This window comes from Ceratotherium simum, chromosome 4 (genome assembly GCF_057802395.1).
Source record: "Ceratotherium simum simum isolate JZ-2026a chromosome 4, ASM5780239v1, whole genome shotgun sequence".
Classification (NCBI taxonomy): Eukaryota; Metazoa; Chordata; class Mammalia; order Perissodactyla; family Rhinocerotidae; genus Ceratotherium; species Ceratotherium simum.
Genome location: NC_141903.1, coordinates 72,233,392 through 72,254,400, shown reverse-complemented (window position 1 = coordinate 72,254,400; position 21,009 = coordinate 72,233,392). Strand labels below are relative to the sequence as shown.

The 21,009-nt window shown below is 40.7% G+C and overlaps 2 protein-coding genes across 2 annotated transcripts in view; both read left to right on the top strand.

Annotated features, from left to right (window-relative positions):
• The window catches only part of ERAP2 (endoplasmic reticulum aminopeptidase 2), a 49,519-nt gene extending 44,603 nt beyond the window's left edge, over positions 1 to 4,916 (top strand). The window contains exons 18-20 of the mRNA XM_087430005.1: positions 866 to 947; positions 1,673 to 4,389; positions 4,716 to 4,916. Of these exons, the coding sequence (XP_087286131.1) occupies positions 866 to 947; positions 1,673 to 1,816 (226 nt within the window). The 3' untranslated portion in view covers positions 1,817 to 4,389; positions 4,716 to 4,916. The remainder of the gene's footprint in view (positions 1 to 865; positions 948 to 1,672; positions 4,390 to 4,715) is intronic.
• A 9,390-nt stretch (positions 4,917 to 14,306) lies between these two features.
• Positions 14,307 to 21,009, top strand: part of LNPEP (leucyl and cystinyl aminopeptidase) — a 93,731-nt gene continuing 87,028 nt past the window's right edge. The window contains exon 1 of the mRNA XM_004420347.3: positions 14,307 to 14,414. Within this exon, the coding sequence (XP_004420404.1) occupies positions 14,396 to 14,414 (19 nt within the window). The 5' untranslated portion in view covers positions 14,307 to 14,395. The remainder of the gene's footprint in view (positions 14,415 to 21,009) is intronic.

The following is a 21,009-nucleotide window of genomic DNA, read 5'->3' as shown; positions in this document are numbered from 1 at the left end:
CTCTGTATAAAACACTGGGTGAAGGATGCAGTTTGCGGCTGTGAATGAAAGCTCAACCAAGTAATATTGCCCCAATAAATACAATGCTTAAACACAGTGGTGTCCAAAATGGGATGGGGAAGTGTGCAAGACAATACATGAGAGTCCAAGATGAAAATAGTACCACATATATTATTTCTTATCTTAGGCTATTAAATTTCCTTTTTTACCTATAACATAATACATGCATATAATTCATAAATAAAAATACTTATATTGGTGGGGGGCCGGCCAGTGGCATAGTGGTTAAGTTCCTGTGCTCTGCTTCGGTGGCCCAGGGTTCACGGGTTCCAATCACACCACTTGTCGGGCCATGCTATGGGGGCGTCCCATATACAACATACGGGAAGATGGGCACAGATGTTAGCTCAGGGCCAATCTTCCTCAGCAGAAAGAGGAGGATTGGCAACAGATGTTAGCTCATGGCCAAGCTTCCTCACACACACACAAAAAATGTATATTGGGAAGTTCTTGCTCAAAAAATCTTTACTGATGGGATGTATAATCAAAAAAATGTAGAGAACGCTGCGTTAAGCATAAACATAAATTTAAACATAAACATTGCTGAATAAGCCAGTCACATTTTCTAAGAAAGCTTTATCTACATTTTTATTTAATGCTCAAATTTGGTAAATTTTATAGCTTTGGGATTGTACTGGGTGAATATAAGCGTTATTCTTATGGTAATTAATAGTATCTATTTTAATGTACAAGTTTATCATATAGCTATTAATATTATATATTTTTAAAATATGACATATGATATAATGAACGTAAGGCCAGCATTTCTATTACTTAAATCTGAGCAGTTCTTCCTTATTTTCAGATTTGGCTTGGGCTCATTTCCCATGAGACTGATCATCTCTGGCACAACGTCTCACTTTTCTTCCAGGGATGAGTTGCAAGAGGTCTGTGACTTTCTGTTGCTAACAATTTAAAAATAAATTTTCAAGCTGTAGAATTGAAAGTAAACTTAGATGCAATCTTGTTTCAAGTTCTCATTTTATTAAAAGAAAATATGTTGTTTGTCCAATGTCACACGGCAAGTAAATGGAAGGGACAGGACTAAAACCTGACACTCAAAATACATTTGTTCAGAGCATTCAAAATTACCCTTGAGAGATGAGTCCTTATGTATTATTTCATTCATATTGTATCATCGCACAGGAAAGATTACCCTGAAGTTTGGAAGAGTACTTAAAGTTCTTTTTAACAAAACTACTATTGTTGGTAATTTTCGTTGTCTTTTTTTTCCGAGCATTCTAGTGTTTTGCATCTTCTTTCCACAATAAATCTCAAGTTTATTTACCCTTTAAGTAAATTCACAATTCTAGAACTTAAATCCCGGCTCACTACTTACTCTGTGACTTGGCTAAGTCACTTAACTTCTTTACTCGCAGTGTGCTCCCTTATAAGATGAGGATTTATCATTCCTGTCTTACTTATCTATTGTTTGAAGATAAAGTGAAATAATAGTTATCCAAAAAAAGAGAAGAAGAAAATAAGCTTTTAGAGGTTGGCAGAGAAATACTTGCACCTGTGTTTGTACAATTTGCAAGCTGTTTTGAAACGCTTTAGAAGAGAAAGTGTTTTATGAACCGTGTCAGCAATTCTTTTCTTGCTTCTTTTTCAGGTGAAACTTTTCTTTGATTTTCTTAAGGCCCAAGGATCACATCTGGATGTTTTTCAAATTGTTGTGGAAAATATATCCAAAAATATAAAGTGGCTGGAGAAAAATCTTCCCACTTTGAGGACTTGGCTACTGGCTAGTATTTAAATGGTTAATAGAAAGAGATGTGGGCTATGTCTGCATGAAGTCTGCAAAGCTCAAGTCAGAGTTCTAGATATTTCGTCTAACCAGTAAGAAGCCTCAAGAAATCGGCCTGCCCAGCTGCCTGCTCTCAGCTATCTCTAGCTGACAGATGTCTGATGCTGGGGGAGGGGGAAGGGCAGTTCAATAGCCTATTTAAAAGTAAACTTCCTCTAAATAGTGGAGATATAGATATATAGATATATAGATATAGCTGTAATAGTTTAGCTGCAGCACAGACTATCTACATTGCCTCACATTATGCCACTATCTTGCTTCTTTGATGCTTTTGTAACCTTGCTTAGTATCCTGGAGTTTGCCCCACCAGTTTTACCTCCGAGGAAAAATAGCCAAACCATAAAAAAATCTATCTTTCCTTTGCATCCTTCTGTCTCCTCACTCTCCCCCTTCAACTCAGCCTGAATAGTTTATTTAATTTCTACCATTTATGGAAAATCTGATACAAATTATGAAGCATAAGTATTAGGAAAACAAGGGCTTTGTCACCAAACCTCAGATTGTTAGAAACTAGATGTCCGAGTTTGTCAAGGAAGCCAGGAGGGCCTCTTGGCTTGACCCTCACATTCATAAAGAGCTTCAAGGAAAGCCTTTTGAGGTCATCTCCAAATGAAGTCAAATCTGCAGTCACGGAGGTACAGGAGAGAAAGGTGATACCACACCACTTCAATTCACACACTATTGCATTTTTAATAAATCTTTTGAAAGTTGCAGAATTAGATCGTATTGGGTATATTTTGGGTTAAATCACGGTTTAATGTAAATATTTAAATGCATCATCATATTTTGTAACCCACTTTTAGCATTTCTTCATACTTTAAGGGAAGCTTTTGATCTCTGAAGTGCTTTTCTAGATGCTTCTTTCAATTGTGCGAATAAGGTATTTGGAATAAATAAAGACGACACCACTCTAAATACAGGTAGTAAATTTTAAAAATTCATGATCCCACATATGAATCAGTATAAAAGTACAAATGAGTTCCGGGAAGATTGGAATCAATCCACAGATAACTGACATATCTGGATTATTAAGGGAAGCTGGGGATGTCTGGTTACCCGACCCATTTTGGAGTGATGTCGTGAAGGTTCATAGAGCTTTCTCTGGTGCCATTGTCAGGGACAGGATACCCTTAGGATGGAACAGGGGCATGACCCAATACACATTTTGTTAAGTTTGTTTTCAGATCTTTTCTTGGAATCCTTGAAGCATCTTTGACTCTAGATTTGACCTGGTCGTGATCCTACCAAGGTCTGTATAACACCTACGTGATATCCCTCTAGAATTATTTGTACTTTAATATAAGGAAGCTGAAAGAGTAAAGAATACTATTTTTTTCCACCAAGATAATATGTAAATTAAGCAAAGCAATAAAATATGTGAGTTTCCGTAGCACTGTGCCATCATTTCCATAAATAAGCAAAGTTCTTTCTTTTGGGTAGTAACTTGTCTATCATAAATTTCCAAGTTTTTAATTCTCTTCCTTTTAGTTCCTTATTTAAATATATTTGTAATTTCCCAGATTCTTAAGAATTGAGTCCAGAAAGTAGCAATTTTATAATTTGATGAGAATAAACATGAGAATTACTGTGCCAATAATGTTTTACTGAATAAAAAGTTTTTGAAAAAGAAATGTATTGTACTTATTAGTGTGATATTTCAAAACTTTTATGGTGGATGCCAGACTCCCAATACCAAGACTGGGCTAAAGTTACTTTTACTTTCTTTTACCCCAAATGAACAAAAAGGTTGTGAAAAAGTTGTATACAAGATTATGAATAGATGATGGAATGAGCAGACACTTCTCCGTGCCTCCCTGATTCCCCACAGAGGCCCTGGGGGGAATTTTGTGATCTCTGCAGCCCACTCAGTATGAGAAATCTTCCAGATCAGGGGAGCCCAGAACTAATGGCTTACTCCCTTTTAGGCTCTGTGTGGGGGAGAACAGGTGCTTCAGCCCTCAGGAGTCCAGTTTACCACTGTGATAGGAATTTCTTGTCCTACCTCCTGTGCTTACTTCTGCCTTTCATTTCTTGCTGTGTCATTGGGTCTATTTGAGGTTCCAGAGAAGCAAGCCTGGCCAAGAACCACTACAAGAGATTCTGATTTTCTGAGGGAAGTTCTTGGGGTTTTTTTTATTTTTGTTTTTGTTTTTTTGAGTAGAGGAGGGGTTTATTCTATCCCAAACTACAAGGGGGAACTCCAAAAAGTCACGGAGCTAGTTTTCCACTTAAACACGAATGTCTACCAAACACAAGTTTGTTTAAAATGGCCACATTTTTACTCTGCAAAATCCTTGTAGTTATATTCATTATTGACTCTCTTTCTTCCATTTAACCGTGTGTCACTATTTTTTGTTTCAACATATAATGGTTTACAACTTTTACATTTACAGACTTGAAACCAATCATCCATTATATTGTCTGCTTCCTGAAACCTAAAACTCATCAAAGTCATGTCTCCAAATCATAAGGAAGAAAAGGTGGAAAGGATTATGAAAGAAGTGGATTTGCTGGGTTGAAGTGTATGTGTATTTTGTATAATCTAATATTTTAATAGATAGTGTCAGATTATTTTCCTGAAAGGAAGTATTAATTCACTTTCTTCTTACCCCTATATCCTGTACTTGTCAGTACCAAATGTTAATCTCTTGTATCTAGTAATACTTTCTATGGTAAAGTACAGTTTCCTCAGATATTTACACAGCTTTGCCACTAGATTGTTTTGACTGACATTTGCCTGATGGATCTTTTTGTATCCTGTTTGATTTTTTTCTGTATCATTTCGTTTTAGATGAGACTATTGTAAACAGACTATACCTGATATTTTGTTTCCTATTATGTTCCCCAGCTTGGGCAGGCCCTGGACTTTGTCATCTGTCCCCTCTACTCTCAAAGACATAGAAACTGAAGCTTCAGATGCCCTCAAGGTGAAAGTTGACTTCAGCCTTCTGCTTACCCGTCACAGTTCCTGCCTTCACTTAGTTTTCAATCCACGAGTATTCCTTACTGACTTTCCAGGTCATCAATGCATTAAAACAATTTAAAAATATATTTTATTGTACATTTTTAGTTATTTTTAGCAAGAAGGTCAGTCAGGGTACCTAGTCTAGTGTATTCCCAGAAGCCATAATAATTTATTTTCCAATATGCAAATGCCTAACACTTTTACATAAGAGGCTCCTTAGGATGGAAATTGTTTTGCATTATTGACTGAGTAGTATTGATTTCTCATAAATAAGGTTGTGGGGTGCCTAACAGTGTATCATATTTAGGAAGTTAGCAGGATAGACAGATCACTTGTTCAGGATTCAAATCTGGAAAATTTTCCAATATTCATGGGGAAAAAGGGTTAGAAAGTCTGAGAAATGCAGACTTTAACAAGAAAAACATTTCTATGTTTTAATCACTTCTGCAAACTTTACTTTGCAACTCTAACTTCCAGATCGTTTGCTCATTTGTTCTCCTTTCCCCGAAAGTCCTTATCTTCTACACGCTCCCAGACAAGGTTGGGAAACTGGTTTTGTTTTCTTAGCACGTGATTCATTAATTCTCATCTTTAAGTATTAACATGCATGATTTCCCAGACTTCAAAGTTCACATCTCCCTCTGTTGAGTTATGCTATATTTTTTTCTTTTGATATAACACTTTAGGTTCATACTTCTGTAGGGAATTCTCATGTTAATACCACCTGGCATGTCCCTCTAGTCATCCGAACAATGCCCCAGTTATAATTACAAACCTCATCTTAAAGTAGGCAGAGTAAATTGTCTATGAAAAGACTTAAAAGATACAAAGGACATTATTTCTCAGTTTTAAAACTATATTCTCCTTTAAAAACTGTTTTCTAGCAAAAAAAAGTTTGGAAATTCTATCTTAATTCTAATATTTTGAGTTGGGGTTGGAAAAAGGATAGAAAGAACCCTCCAAAAACTCAAATATGGAAAAAGGCAGGGATGAGGGTGGGTGAACTTTTTCTAAAAGAGCAACAATTGTCTCCATGGCAGAAGGCTGCTGGCGTATAATTTTATTTCCTTTCTACTCAAACCTCCAGGTGTAGACTCAAAGACTAAAAGTAGGAATCTCAGAAGGACAAACAGGGCTTTTTAGCTGGTAAGGGGTAAACAGGTAGAGAGACTTAAGCTGATAAGGGTTGAAGAAAAAGTCTGGTCTGAAACAACTATGTACAATCTATGTGAACCAGACAGAGCCCACAGGAGTCAGACCCTATGTCCTTGGTGAGTTGATTCAGCTCACACTCAGAGACTGAATCAGGGTGACTTAGGCAGCAATGAATAATTTGTTGGTTAATGCGAGAGGCCAGATAACATTTAAAGATTTGTATTTGTTTATTCTTGTTCTAAGTTGTTCCTGATCTATAGATAGTAGTTATGACACTAATGATCAAAGCAGTGTTTTAAAAACAATGTTCTATATTCTAGAAAAGCCATTACCAGATAGGAAAAGCACATTATTCTCCTACTTTCAGATAACTGCTTCTCTGGGAAGCCTAGCTGTTTGGATTTTAAGACCAAGGGGAGCAACTAGAAGGATGTGCAGCTACGACACACAACTATCCACTGGGGCTTTGGGGGGAAAAAATAAAATAAATAAAATCTTTAAAAAAAAAAAAAAAAAAAAAAAAGACCAAGGGGAATATACCAACTGTTGGCTCCTCCATCTCACTAAGGACCTAGAAAGATCTAATACCTGCAGTGTTGGCCTTGCAAATCCAAATCTAAAAAGTGCTACCTAAAAAAATACCTCATAGATTTTTTTCAAAATATATCTCTCCTTATCCAGTTGCTTTCTCTTCTATAATTCCACTGTTAGACTCATTCCTTTGAGCTAATAAAAGTTAAAATATTAAATTGTAACTCATTAGTCATGCTTCAGTGTAACTTTGTTTTTTAATTAATACTTATTTCTTTACAGCTAGCTGAGAAAGGGGCCCTAAAAAGAGAGAAAGGACCTCGAAGCTGGGAGAGAGGATGGGAGGAGGGTGATTCTGGAATGAAGGCAATAGCCTAGAAAGTACTGGTTGGGTAGGAAGCTCTGGAAGGCAGTATCTGTCACTTACTCAAGGGTGTTGTATACAGACGGCATTTGATAAATATTTGTTGACTATATGAAGCAGCACTCAGAAGTGAGGGAAGAAAATACAAAATGAGACCTAGGAGACTCAGAGACAAGCTTACTTCGAAATTTTGCTTGTCCTGATTGGCCCAATGTATTTTAAGTGCATTAAAAGCAAAACTGTAGCTCCTGTTTTGTTTTTAGTTCTCTTTGGTGCTCTGTACAACATGGGCACTCCACAAATGTTGCTGACTGATGACAGCCTGTGCTGGCAGCCATCAGCCAGAGGGAGGAAAAAAGCATCTGAGTCAGCCGAGAGTCAGCCAAGAATCACAGTCAAGTGTAATTTTCCGCATAAATATTACAGGACCTTCTCATGCTCAAAAACAAACAAAAACCTGACGGACACGTTTTATGGGAACAAACCTCAGACAGGCTCTATTTCAGCATAGCTGTAAGAAATAAAGGAAAATGAAAACTGAATCAGTATCTTCAGGAAGACAAACATCTCTCTAGAAAGAGCAAGTCAATCAAAAATTCCAGCTAGAGATAATTTCTAAAAATATTTTTTATATCTTCTGACTTTTATAGAAGAACTATGATTGGCTTTCGTGGCTGGAGCAGGTTCCACCATCCCTGCCACTTCCTGGCCTAGTTAGGTCTCATCTGATACAGGGCTTAGACGTCAACACAACACCAAAAACTTGGTTTCTTTAGGACATCATTATTTTAAATTATCAGGTTGCAATATGTCAGCATTATACAAATTTGTTTGCTCTCACGTTATAATTTGTGATTCTAAACTTTTTTGCATGCAAATCTACATGATATTAAAGTGTCACAATTCACATTTAATAGGAATAGCAAATACATTTTTTGTGTGTGTGTGTGTGACAAAGATCAGCCCTGAGCTAACATCTGCCAATCCTCCTCTTTTTGCTGAGGAAGACAGATCCGGGGCTAACATCCGTGCCCATCTTCCTCCACTTTATGTGGGACGCTGCCACAGCATGGATTGACAAGCGGTGTGTCAGTGCGCGCCCGGGATCCGAACCCAGGGGCCTCCGAAGCAGAGCGTGCGCACTTAACCGCTACGCCACCAGGCCGGCCCCAGGAAATGCATTTTTAAGCCTTATTTTGTGCCAGTCTCTGTTTAAAGCACTTTCAGTGTGTTAATGCGTCTTATCCTTACAATAACCCTAAGAACAGGGTATTTGTCCTCAGGTTACAAAGGAAAAATGAAACCCAGGGAGGTTAAGCAACTTGCTCCAGTCACAGTGGCAGTGGTTTTTAGTATATTCACAGAGTTGTGTACCTGTCAATATGGTCAACTTTAGAACATTTTCATCACCCCAACAAGAAATCCTGTACCCATTAGCAGTCACTTCCCATTCCTCATTCCCATCTGTCTTAGGCCACCACTAATCTACTTTCTGTCTCTATAGATTTGCCTCATCTGGACATTTCACGTAAATGGAATAATATAATATACGGTCTTCTGTAACTGGCTCCTTGGACGGACATTTGTGTTGTTTACAGTTTTTGGCTATTACGAATAATGCTGCTATGAACAGTCATGTAAATTTTGTGTGGACATAAATTTTCAGTTCATTTGGGTATATACCTGGGAGTGGAATTGCTGGATCATATGGCAACTCTAGGTTTAAACTTTGGAGGAACTGCTAGACTGTTTTGCAACACAGCTGCCCTATTTTATATTCCCACCAGCAGTGTATGAAGGTTCCAATTTCTTTACATCTTTGCCAACATCTATATTATCTGGCTTTTTGATTCTAGCCATCCTATGCCTATGCCTAGCCATATCATGAAGTGGTATCTCATTGTGGTTTTGATTTGCATTTCCCTCGTGGCTAATGATACTGAACATCTTTACATGTGTTTATTGGCCATTTGTATATACTCTTTGAAGAAATGTCTATTTAGATCCTTTGCCCATTTTCATTTGGATTGTCTTTTATTATTAAGTTGTAAGAGTTCTTTTATATTCTAGATACAAGCCCCTTGTGAGGTATATGATTTGCAAATATTTTCTCCCATTCTATGAGTTGTCTTTTCACTTCTTGATGTTATCCTTTAAAGTCAAATCTTTCTTGATACTTACCTTCCACCTTATTTCTATTAGAAAGCTATTATGATGAGTTGAATTGTGTCCCCCCTCAAATTCATATGTTGAAGTTGTAACCCCCAGTACCTCAGAATGTCACTTCATTTGGAAATAGGGTCATTGCAGATGTAACTAGTTAAGATGAGGTCATACCGGAGTAGGGAGAGCTCCTGATCCAATATGCCTAGTGTCTTTATTAAAAGGGGAAATATGGACACAGACGTGCACACAGGGAGAATGCCATGTGAAAACTGGAATTATGCTGCCACAAGCCAAGGAACTACCAGAAGCTAGGAGAGAGGCCTGGAACGTATCTTTCCCAGGTGCCTTCGGAGGGAGCACGGCCCTGCTGACACCTTGACCTTGGGCTTCCAGCCTCCAGAGCCATGAAACAATAAATTTCTGTTGTTCAAGCCACTCAGATTGTTGTAGTTTTTTACAGCAGCCCTAGCAAACTAATACAAATGCCTACGATTTATTTTTCCATTTTGAGTAGTTAGTAGTAGTAGTAGTTAGTCCAAGAGTAGTTACTTTCAGGTCAAAATTCAGTTTAGTAGTATATCATTTCTTAGTTTATAATCCTTGTTATATTCATCAATTATATGAAAAATTACACTGAATTGGGCTCTACTTTTCCTGTACAAGTGTTTTAGGGTTTTTAAAAAATATCAAAATATTATTAAAATATATGGTGTTTATAACATTTAGTGGACATTTTAGGTGCCTACCTGACATTTTAGTTGCTTAACCCCGTTTTTCTCTTCTGAATAAGAAAAATGGTTTTGTTCAAGTCCCTCCTCCTCCCCCATATGAAACAGGGGAAGTGATCCTCAACTCAGCACTCTTAACTCTACTTTGTCTAAGAAAACATTCACAGTAACCCTCTTTTCATTTCCAGTGATTGGTTTAGAAATATACAAAACACAGTTCTGGCAAATAAAACCTTAGGAGAATCCTAACAGGGGATTTCTGAGAAAAGTTTCCTTGCTCTTAAGAAAGAGACACCAAAAAAAAAAGGGGGGGGTTCCCACTTCCTGTCCTGTTGCATCCACCTTTTTGACCACATGGCACTTGGTCTTTCGGAAAATTGCTCACAGAGTAGACAGAGTGAGAAGCTGGGTTCTTGATAAGGCTGAGGAGCTGTGACTGGAAACTACCTTATCTCTGGACTATGTGTGATGATAAATTTCCTTATTGTTTAAACAAGTTTGATTCAACATTTTGGTTTTTGTAGTCCAACGTACTTGAGCTACTATATAACTGTTCCTTTCTAATAACCTTTCAGTTTATTTAGCTGAATCTTTTTGCTAATGATTAAATTCTGCAAGAACTCTCTTGGATATTTATTCTGCTTTCCTTAGTGCTCTAAACATTTCTTAATTTATTATAACTTCAAACATCACTAATTGATGCAGAGCATGTATGCTGCAAATGGGTTACAGGGGTGATGAGATATTGACCCCTCTGGTCCTCAGGCTGGCTGGGTAGAGTCTGGAGTAGCTGAAAACCTCATGGTGGTCATCTGGGCAGCAAGTAGCATCCTCCATTTATTCAAGAACGCTGAACAAATATCATTTTCAAATGTGTATACTGAATTAATATATTGTTTATTGCTTATTTCAAAATAATTAGAAAGATTAATAATGTTAAACCTAAAGTTGACATGGAATATCAATAAATTAAATTGGAATATCAATGAAATAATTAATGGAATAGCCTTCTAGTAGCCTGAAGTTAGCTATATTTCTCTTTACTCCATATCCCTTTTGTGGATTATTGTCATCCACCCTAATTTCCCTGTGGGAACAGGGAAGCAACGGCAACCTCCAGAGCACTGGTTTAGAACACAGACCACCTGAGTTCCAGTTCATGTCTGCCACCAGACTGTGAGTAAATCCACTAACCTCTCTAGACCTTTCTTCCCTCATCTGCTAAATTGAGGCTTGGATTAGCTGATCCTTTGCAGACCAAGTGCTTTATTTTGATGAAAAAAAATGTTCTTATATTCATCCATTAGCAACTTTGTTGCTTTATAGATAAATGCTGTTTGCTATTCAAGGAGCTCATATTTCTCCTTTCATGCTATTTATTATATATTATAATTAACCCTCCAAATTTTTGGTTTTCAAATGTTAAGTGGTAGACAGCAAGGATCCCCAAAATAGTAGATGAGTATAGTAGATAATGTCACACTCTCTCCTCTGATAATGAACAGTAACTTCATAACAATTTAATGTATCATTATGCCCATTTAATGTATCATTATGCCCTTAAAGAGGAAGTTCTGTGTGGGAGGATAGGAGGAGGTTAAAGACTGAAACACAATGGGTTTCAGTAGTGAATTTGTAAAATTGTGTTCCCTCAAAAAGGCTTGATGGAGACAAATGTAAAAGAGTAGTCAAAAAAAGAAAAAAAAAGAAAAACCAGAATAAAACAAAACAAAATTCATTATCATTCTTTTGAGGGTAGGTAGGATTCTTAACCATTTTGGTTTTGTTTACTCTTTTTACTTTCAATACAAAACCACAAGTCTTTACATGTTCCTTAATGTCTTTGTGTGTGTGTGTGTGTGTGTGTGTGTGTGTGTGTGTAGGAATGGGAGGGATAGGATGCAAGAGGTTGGCAAAGAGAGGATAAAGAAGTTATCTCTTTGTCAAAGAAATCTTGGAAAGACATCATGCTCCACCTATATTTGCCATTGCAATGGTGAAGCATTTTTACCCCAAGTCTCCACTGAATTAAAGTATTTAAGACAAAACACAAGGTAACGTGTTTCACACTTAGAAGCATGACAGACTCCAGCTTACAGGTGAGGTGAGGTGATTTGACAAGCTGTGGAGTTTTAAACATCTCTGATACTAAGTGCCTTGGCTGCAAAAATAACTCCAAAGGAACATGACATGACCTAAAATATAGGGAAGAGACTTTTATCTAAGCAATACAACGTGTGGGGTCCTTTTAACAAAATCCAGCTCTGCACAGACTCTATAATATCTGAACACAGATTCACCAGCCCTTGTGGTTCACTTTCTATTTTTGGTTATGAAGTGCCCTTGTGTGTGGGGGGGGAGGACGGGGAACTCGGAGGGCAGGTAGCCTAAGGGCTCTGATTATCTTTAACACAGTGAGGAGAGAGCAGCTTTGAGGTATCATATGATACAGACACCTTCTCTTTACCCATCACAAACACACCATTCAATATAGAGAGGTCCTCTGGAAGAGTTTTCAATACTGTAAGTGAACTAGAACTCTAAATACCATTGCATCCGTTCACATATTTATTCTAAAATTATTTATTGCATACTTATCTAGAGATTAGGAGGCAGCCCTTTAAAAAGGCAATGACACTGCCTTCACGGAGCTGGCATTCTTGAGAGGGAGACTGGTAATAATGAAACAACAAACAAAAACATTTTTTTAAAGAGTGATGAGTGAAGAAAATAAAGCAAGGCCCAGTCTTTATAGACTAGACGTTTGTGGCTAATTTCAGTCGTGTGGTCAGAGAAGTGCTCTCTGCAGAGGTGACATTTGAGCTGAGACCTAAATGACAAGAAGAGACCAGCAGGCAAAGTACCAGAAGGAACAGTTCTTGCGCAAGGAACGTGCAAAATGAATGGTTAACAATGCTGGATGGAACTTGGTGACTTCCAGTAACTGCGAGAAGGCCTCTGTGGCAAATCTTCGTGAGCACGTGTAATAGATGAGGTCCCAGAGTTAGGTAAGGAGTTTCACTTTTTGTGTGCGCGCGACTGGTATTCATTGGAGGTTTTAAAGCGGGAGTGGGAAGTGGGTGGTTTAATACAATTGACATTTAAAAAATACAAGATTGCAAAATACAATATTGCACTTCGATTTCACTTCTTTGAAACCTAATGTTTAATTCCCGTGCCGGTCAAAAGAATACCCGGCCGTCCCTGTTTGCCCAGGCTGTTTACGCTGGCCGCCGGCTTGTTTGCACCCGACGCCCTGCTGTTGACAGCCTCAGAGGAGCGTGTGACAGTTGGCAGGCGCAGTGAGGCAGCAGGAGCCAAGTCGCTGCGGGGGCCGGGGCTGCGGGCGCGGAGGAGGGAGAGGAGGCGGCGGCAGCGCTCTGGAAGGGTCCAGGCCTCCGCTGCGAGCGTGGCGGCGACGCGCACACCGAGGAAGGGATGAGGAAGCGGGCCCCGACTCAGGGGGCCCCAGGTTGTTCCATCCTGAAGGTTCGCCGTGTCGGCTCGGATTTGACATTGGAAACAATGGTGGCTCGGGGATGGAGGCAACGGCGCGAGTGCTGGGGGCGTGGAGGCGACTAAGGGAGTTTCCGTTTCTCGGGCCTAGCCCGCCCCGCCTGGCCGCGGGCCCCAGCGGCGCACCCCCGGGAGCCGCAGGTGTTGATTCAAGGGTCGGCTGGGGCAGGCCTTCTGCCCACATCCTGCGGCGCCCGCGGTCCCCGGCGGATCCAGCGCCGGGTTTTGTGATCCGCCTGCATGTAGAGGCCGCGCCCCGAACCAGCGCGGGCGCTCCCGGCCTCGCGGGGGGCCCCGCCCTCTCTTCACTCTCCAGGCCTCCACCGCTAGGGACCACTGTGCTGTGGGCGGGCTGCCCTGCAGAGACATCCCTCAGCTCCTGCTCCCTCGGGCCTTGGTAGAGTGGGCTCCCCGGAGCCAGCCTCCCCAGGGAAACCGAGCTTCGCAGTCCGGGCAGCGACCGTCGCCCGCAGGCTCCTGCTCTGCCTTCAGATCTCGGCTCCCAGCGAGGCCTCTCTACACCAAGTTATCCGAATTAGCTACCCACTGACTCTGCATCACGTCACCCCGACTTAATGCTCAGCGGGACATTTATTTCAGTCTCATGTGTCTTCTGTGTTTATTGTCTGTCTCTGGAGTGTCCGCTCCACGGGGCAATAACCGTGTTTTGCCGGCGGAGTATCGGGTTCCCGGCGCCTAAGAACCGCCGGGCCCGGAGGCAGTAGGTCGTCACATTTGCTGAATGACTGAACTCTGTTCTGGGCCCTGGAAGAACAGACCGGCCTACCCGCCTGCCGGGGCGGGGCTTGCTCAGGCCACGCCCACTGGCCCGCCCCAGCTCTAGCCCGCCCCTCCCCCTCCTCCCCCAGGAGTCAGCCGGGGCTGCGCGGCGCTGTTCCCGCTGGCCTCCTTCGCTCTTTCTGCAGCTGTCGCGAAAACCCGGAGCCGCGGAACCTCAGAGCGGCGGAGCGGCGCCGCCCCTCGCGGCACCTCCCCGCAGCCCTCGGCGGCCGCGCTGGGCATGCTCAGTCGGCAGGGCCGCTTCAGCTGTCGGAGCAGGAAGCTTGGGCGCTCCGGCTGTAAGGAGCCGCGGCGGGGGGAAAATGGAGCCCTTCACCAATGGTGAGTGGGCAGCCGGAGGCGCCGGGGCCGGGGCTCTCTGGGGTCCAGAGGGTCGTGGGCGGTCGTGACACGCGGGGTCGCCCCCACCGCGAGTTTTCCGAGAGGGTTTGGGGGCGGTGGAAGGGGACTGGGGGAGGCTGCTGGAGGCTCGGGGGGCGGGCAGCGGCCGGCGCGGGGCCGGGGGCCGGCGTGAAGGTCAGGGCCACCGCCTGCCTGGTAGGGGGGCGCCGGCTGCGGCCGGACCCGACGCTCCGCTGCGCGCCAGGTGGGCGAATGGCAAAGTTTGGGCTGCTGTGTGCAGGGGAGGGGGCGGCGGGAAAGTTGGCAGGCCGGGTCTGTCCCCGGGGAAGGCGGTGTCGGCCGCGGCTCTCAGGCAGGAAGGGTTAAGCCGCGGCCCCTGCCAAACCCAACTTCGGTGGTGCGCCAGGAGCTGTCCGCCTGTCCTTCAGCGAGTTGCTGGCGTGACTTTTCCTATGAGGACGGGGTGGGGGTGGGGGGCTGGGCAGGCTGATTTAGGAGAAGGAAGAGAAACTTGCGGCGAGACTCGCTCACCTCTGCTTATGCCAGGGAGGTGCCTGCCCGCGCTGTCACCCTCCTGTCTGGGGCTGAGGCTCTCCGCAGGGCGCTCAGGCTTCCTTCCCCCGGCTCCCGATAATACCAGTTTTTCAGTCCAAGACTCATTGACTGTCAAGGGTCCGTCACGGTGATATCACAATGTGACTTGAGGCGACAGTCAGAGCAGCAGCCTGCAGGATGCCTTGCCAACAGCCACAGCCCTTTACTGAATGGAGACAATAAATCCCACCTTGGTTAAAACGATGGCTTTTCTTTGGACCAGAAGTGCCCGAGTCACAATATAGGGGTGAGATATCTTACTATTTTGTGACTTTGGGTATATGGATTCCTTTTTGGGATAGAAAGTAGGAAAACTGCTAGGGAGAATTCATACTAGAATTAGAGGATTCACTCTCTAGTTGACGTGTTTTCCTGCGGGTGGTTGGTTACTTCAGGTGGATAGTTTGTCACATTAATAGAAGCCAAAGTCAGTTGCCACCAAAGAAACAGAAACATTGTCCACTATAGTATCCCAAACCCCAGCCAGACTTTGTGGTATGTCGTGCTTCATTTATGGGACTGTGAACTACTCGTTATATTCTCCCCGTTCCTAATTCAGAATGCTTCATTCTACTGCCATCTTCCTGTCTGTACTGTTTAATTAGGCTTAATGATGACAACTTTATTTCCGAATTTTCTTTCTCATTCAGGTTCTATGTGTAATTACTAAGACTCTAAGAATAGTTTGGTAAAGTTGCTAAGAGAACTAAGGAAGATTTGAGTTGAAAGGAACCTTAGAGACCATCTAGTACTTTAGTGTAAAATATGTTTAATACAAATTATTAAATCTTTTCAAATGAATATTCCAAGGCTTTTTCTTTGTTCTAGGTAGAATGCTTGGAGCTTCCACGTTTGTAGGATTTTAAGTGTGAAATTAAAAAAAAAACTCGCCACAACAAGGCTGAGTCACCCATTTGGTCAAGATTATTGCTAGCTGATTTGGTGAACCTGTGCCTAAAGAATAAAAGTATATTCTCAAGTCCTAAAATTGGGTCCTTTTCTCCCCTCTTAGAATGTGTGCCTCCAGATGTGAATATTTGAAAATTGTCACATTTGGGAGGGCAATGGAAAAGTCCCAGAGAGGAGAACAAAAAAGAAGCAATGCTTCAACTTTCATGTAGGAAATTGAATTCTTAATCCTTTCCAATCTATCTTCCAGATTTTCAGAGTCTGTGCTGGAGACGATTTGGCAGTGCATCACTTTAGTTAATGTGTTAATCACTACTTGAGAGGCTTATCTAGTGTCCTTTAACAAGGAGAATAGAAACTACAACATCTAAAGTCAACAAGAAATTAGCTCCTAGAAATTTGAGGTGCTTTTCAGGTTTAAGGAGGATTGGTTATTTATTTCAGAACTTTTGAAGGATAGCTGTAGAATTTTCTGGTGTCTTCAAACAGGTTATGATACAGTGGGCGGTATGTTTATCTTTGTACTTAATCCTTTTGAGTACAAAAGATATGTACATGTAATTCTTCTCCCTTAGGTCTGGGTGTTCTGGTGCAGAGTATTTCATTATCCATAGAATTTATGATTGCAGGATTTATCAAGCTTGGTATTGGCTTTTGTTACACATTCATCCTCTTTCTTCACCACTTACACTTGCTCATATGTCCCTATATATGGAGAGGTGTGAGAGCTAACAAAAACAGTTTGAGTAATTCAGGATGACATATCTTTCATCAGTTAAAATCTTGTCAGTGGTTTCACCCTCTGACCTCTAAATTTGTAAAGGAGGCACATTTAGTTTCTGTTTTGTCATTCTGGCTTTCAGTACTTCATCTGTTCCAGTAGGGCGTTCTGTACTTCCCTTGTTTTCTGTCAAAACTTGCTGCTGGTATGGCTCATTTTTCTTGCGCCTTGCTCTCTGCCTGCTGATAATGGGTTCATTTGATGAACATCCTGTCCAGGTAACATACTGCTGTAACACAATTAATATGCACATCTCCAGAAAGGGCGTATAAGGAGGGACCTTAGTGCCAAGAATTCCCATTTGGCTCGGGAAGTATTTTTGGTCTTGCCCTTGGCTGGGACTGCTGACTATTAGCTGAAGACTGGGTATCCCACCTGGCTTTGGATCTTTGGTGACTTTTTTATGGGGAGGGAGATGTGCTAGACCAGTACTCAAGATTAGTTTGGCAGTGGCTATTATGTCCCATTAGTCAGGTAGAGGTGAAACTATTAGCAAGTAATGATTTGTGTATTACCAGAAAAACAAAAAACAAGTTGATGGCAACTCTCCAGGTCTTTTGATAGATGTACTAGATTAGGGCAAGTAATTATTTGATAATTGTCGAGCTTTATTTGTCCTCATTTGCATGCAGGGTTAGGGTATTTCAGAATAACTTAAGTTCATGTTAAAGAATGTAAAGGCCAGGGTTCACTCTAAGAAGCTAATTGAGGAGATCTGAGGTTGGGCCTAGGAATCTGCAACTTCATTTTGAGGATACTAGAAGTATTCACCAGAAGGGAGATTTTGAGAAGGTTATTAGGTAAGCAAATTCAGGATTTAGAGGCATATTGATAGAGAAGGACTTTTTCTTTTCATATATATATATATATATATATACACGTATATATATACGTATGTATATATGTATATACACACACATGCATAAATATATATATACACACATGCATAAATATATGTATACACACACATATATGTATACACACACATATGTATGTATATATTTTTTCCCTATGCTTTCTAGTTTGTAGTATAGTCTGAACTAAATCTAAAGGGTAGAAAAACATTGATATTTTGAAGTCCCAATACTGCAAACATAATTTAAACAGTTTGTCATTTTTTTCATATGAACGAAGCCCCCAGGAATCACTTTAGTACTACAACCTGGTGCATAATCAAACAAGGGGGATTTTCCTGTCTTACAAAACTATTTTTGTTTTCGTTTTCAGAGTGGCATCCAATTGAAAGTAATTCCCAACTTCTAAAATGGGAAGTATGGACAACTAATTAGATATTTGTGGGTTGTAAGGCAGTATAAAATTGTGATTTCATCTTTTTATCTTACAAATAACAGTGGTACTATAGGTAAGCATTTCTTTTTTACAAAAATTTTTAGCATCATCTGTCAAAAATGTGAGCTTACCGCATTTTGCTTATGTATATTTTTCTTTTGTTCTATGATAAATTACCACATGGAGAGAAAACCCTTAAGAAATGGAAGATCATAGCTTCTCTATGTGATAGAATATAAGTTAAATTATGTTTTTATCCTTCTGTCTCAAGTTTTTTATGTCAGTTAAGTGAAATAAGACTATATAGGAATCGAGCATTAACATCATTTACTAGTCTAAGGTTGAAGCTGTAACTAAAAACCAATCCAGTTTTTAAGGAAAGCAGTAGTGGAAAAGTTCTTTGCTTTACATAACAACTTCTGAAAAAGAGTGTCTTGAGACAAGATAGACAGCATATTTTAGAAATGATTAAAACCAGTGATTATCATTTATCTGTAGATGATCTTTGAGAACTCAGCCTGAAAGATATATAACCAGAAAGATTGGTTATAAGGAAATAAGGAAATTGGTTATCAGGTTATAAAAAATAAGCAAGGGGTGGTTGCCTTCTCAGTAATTCAGTCAAACACCATTTTTTGAATGTCCACTTAAAAGTAGATTTTCTGCCAGGCATAGTTACAAAAAATCCTCAAACCTGTCATCAGATAATGCTTACCTCAACAAGAGAAATTAAATGGAAGAATCTAGTTTTGTTTTCATGCTAATATAAAGATATAGACATATAGAAGAAGTAAAAAAGCAAGAAAACTTTAAGAAAATTTTCTAATTATGAAATAAATGTACAGAATTGACTTTATAAACTGTTCATATAACATCTGTCACTCGTAAGTTTACATTTCTAATGATTTAGTGTATAGAAATGATTTACATTTCTAATGATTTCCTGCTGGGAAACAACAGCATTTTGAACCTTCTCTGTGAAAGCATTAGGAAATTGAGATATGGAGGAGTTTGGCCAAGGTTACCCTAGATGTTGGATGGAGCTAGATTAGGCCCACGGTTCTTGGCTGTTGAGATGAGGACAGTGCAGCCATGTTTTCTGTCAATTACTTACCTCATGTCTTGAAAACCACCGTAGGAGGAGCCTTTCTGTAATACTATTGGAGCAACCAGAGAAAGTCTGTTTGTTTTAATTTGAATCCCTGAATATGCACCTTTTCTGATTGTTCACAGGAAACCAGAATTGGGAACGGAGGGAAATTTTGGAGCTCTTGTGGTGGTATAGCTCCTTTTATATCTAATGTCCAGCGTAGAGAAGGCTGCTCATTGCCCTGGTGTTTCTGTGCAGTAAATGTGACAGGAGGAGTTCCTGTGTCTGTGGAAGGGTGGTCAGGATTCCCTGGTAACCTGATTCAGTTGTAATCCATTTGTGATTGTCTTGGGAGCACCTGTAGGGCTTTGAATCCAAAGATCTTTAGGGAAAATTGAGACTTAAGACAGTTAGTGATGAAGAAGAAAGAAAATAGAGATTTAAGGTAAAGGAGGAAGCTGATAGGCAAAGATTTTCAAAATGGTCATACCTTGAGCCTTGCAAGTCTTTGGCTTAGAAGTGAGCTTAGTTTGCATAGCAGGACACTGTTGTATGAGGTTGAAAGATAGAGTTAGGGTTGGAAGGGGGAGGTAGGTGGGTCTGAATTGAGGGTTGAGAGGGTGAATGAGTTACGACTGGCATTTGGAGGCCCTGGAAGGAAACATAGAAAACATTTGCCATGAGTTTAATCATACTGTGTACTTCTCTCTTTCATAGTCAGAAAATTCATAGTCACTTGTAAATTAGAACTGTTACTTTCCTAAATGTTTTAGATGTAAAGAAGAAAATACAAAGAGGACTATAGAGCCATTCACCTTGTGGGCCCATCATGGTAGCAGTCACTGTTCTTTATGCCCTGGTTTTACTTCACTTTTCTGTTGATGTTTATAGTTGAACAATGAATGAATGAATTTTTTTAAATTTCCAACCTTAGCATCTAAACTAGGAGGAAACCAGTTCATTTGCCAAATAAAGAAAATTCAGGCTTCCCAGGGAGTTTGAACAAACAATGGAGAAGCAAGTTCAACTGTTGAAGACCCTTTGAAGTTCTTTTCCTTTTAGTGTGTATTGCTTAATGAAGGTCCTCTTGGGCACTCGTCTTACGTATTTCAAGAATGCAGTCATCAAAACAAAACTCAAGCCAGTTGTCTGGACTTCTGTGGATTGGGGGGTTGGGTGTTCCAAAGTCTTCTCCAGACCCCTGGGTGCTATTGTAGGGGGGCCAAGCCAATGATTTGGTATGAAGGGAATTAAGGAAGGCTTCCTGATGCTTCTACGGGAGAGCTTCGTAAGGAGCGGGAGAATGGGAAGTGCAGTGAGAAAACTTGTACCTCTGTGGGTTGGGTGTGCTCTTTTCCTTCCTGGATCTCACAGCACGTGGTGACCAGGGCTGTGTGGTAGTGTTTCCCAGACAACTGCCTGAGATGTCATTTTGTGCCATAGAGGAACTTTCTGGTGGGCAAGGAGGCTTTGGGCCATGGTATTTCTCACAGCTGAAACTGTTATATTATAAGATTTAAAATAGTTGTTAGATTTTTTGTTGTTGAGATGCATGAGTTCCTTATATATTTGGGAGATTAACCCCTTATCCGATGTATGGTTTGCAAATATCTTCTCCCAATTGTTAGGTTGTCTCTTCGTTTTGTTGATGGTTTCCTTTGCTGTGCAGAAGCTTTTTAGTTTAATGTAGTCCCATTTGTTTATTTTTTCTATTGTTTCTCTTGCCCTGTCAGACATGGTGCTTGAAAAGATGTTGCAAAGACCGATGTCGAAGAGCATACTGCCTTTGTTTTCTTCTAGAAGTTTCATAGTTTCAGGTCTTACATTCAAGTCTTTAATCCATTTTGAGTTAATTTTTGTGTATGGTGTAAGGTAAGGGTCTACTTTCATTTTTTTGCATGTGGTTATCC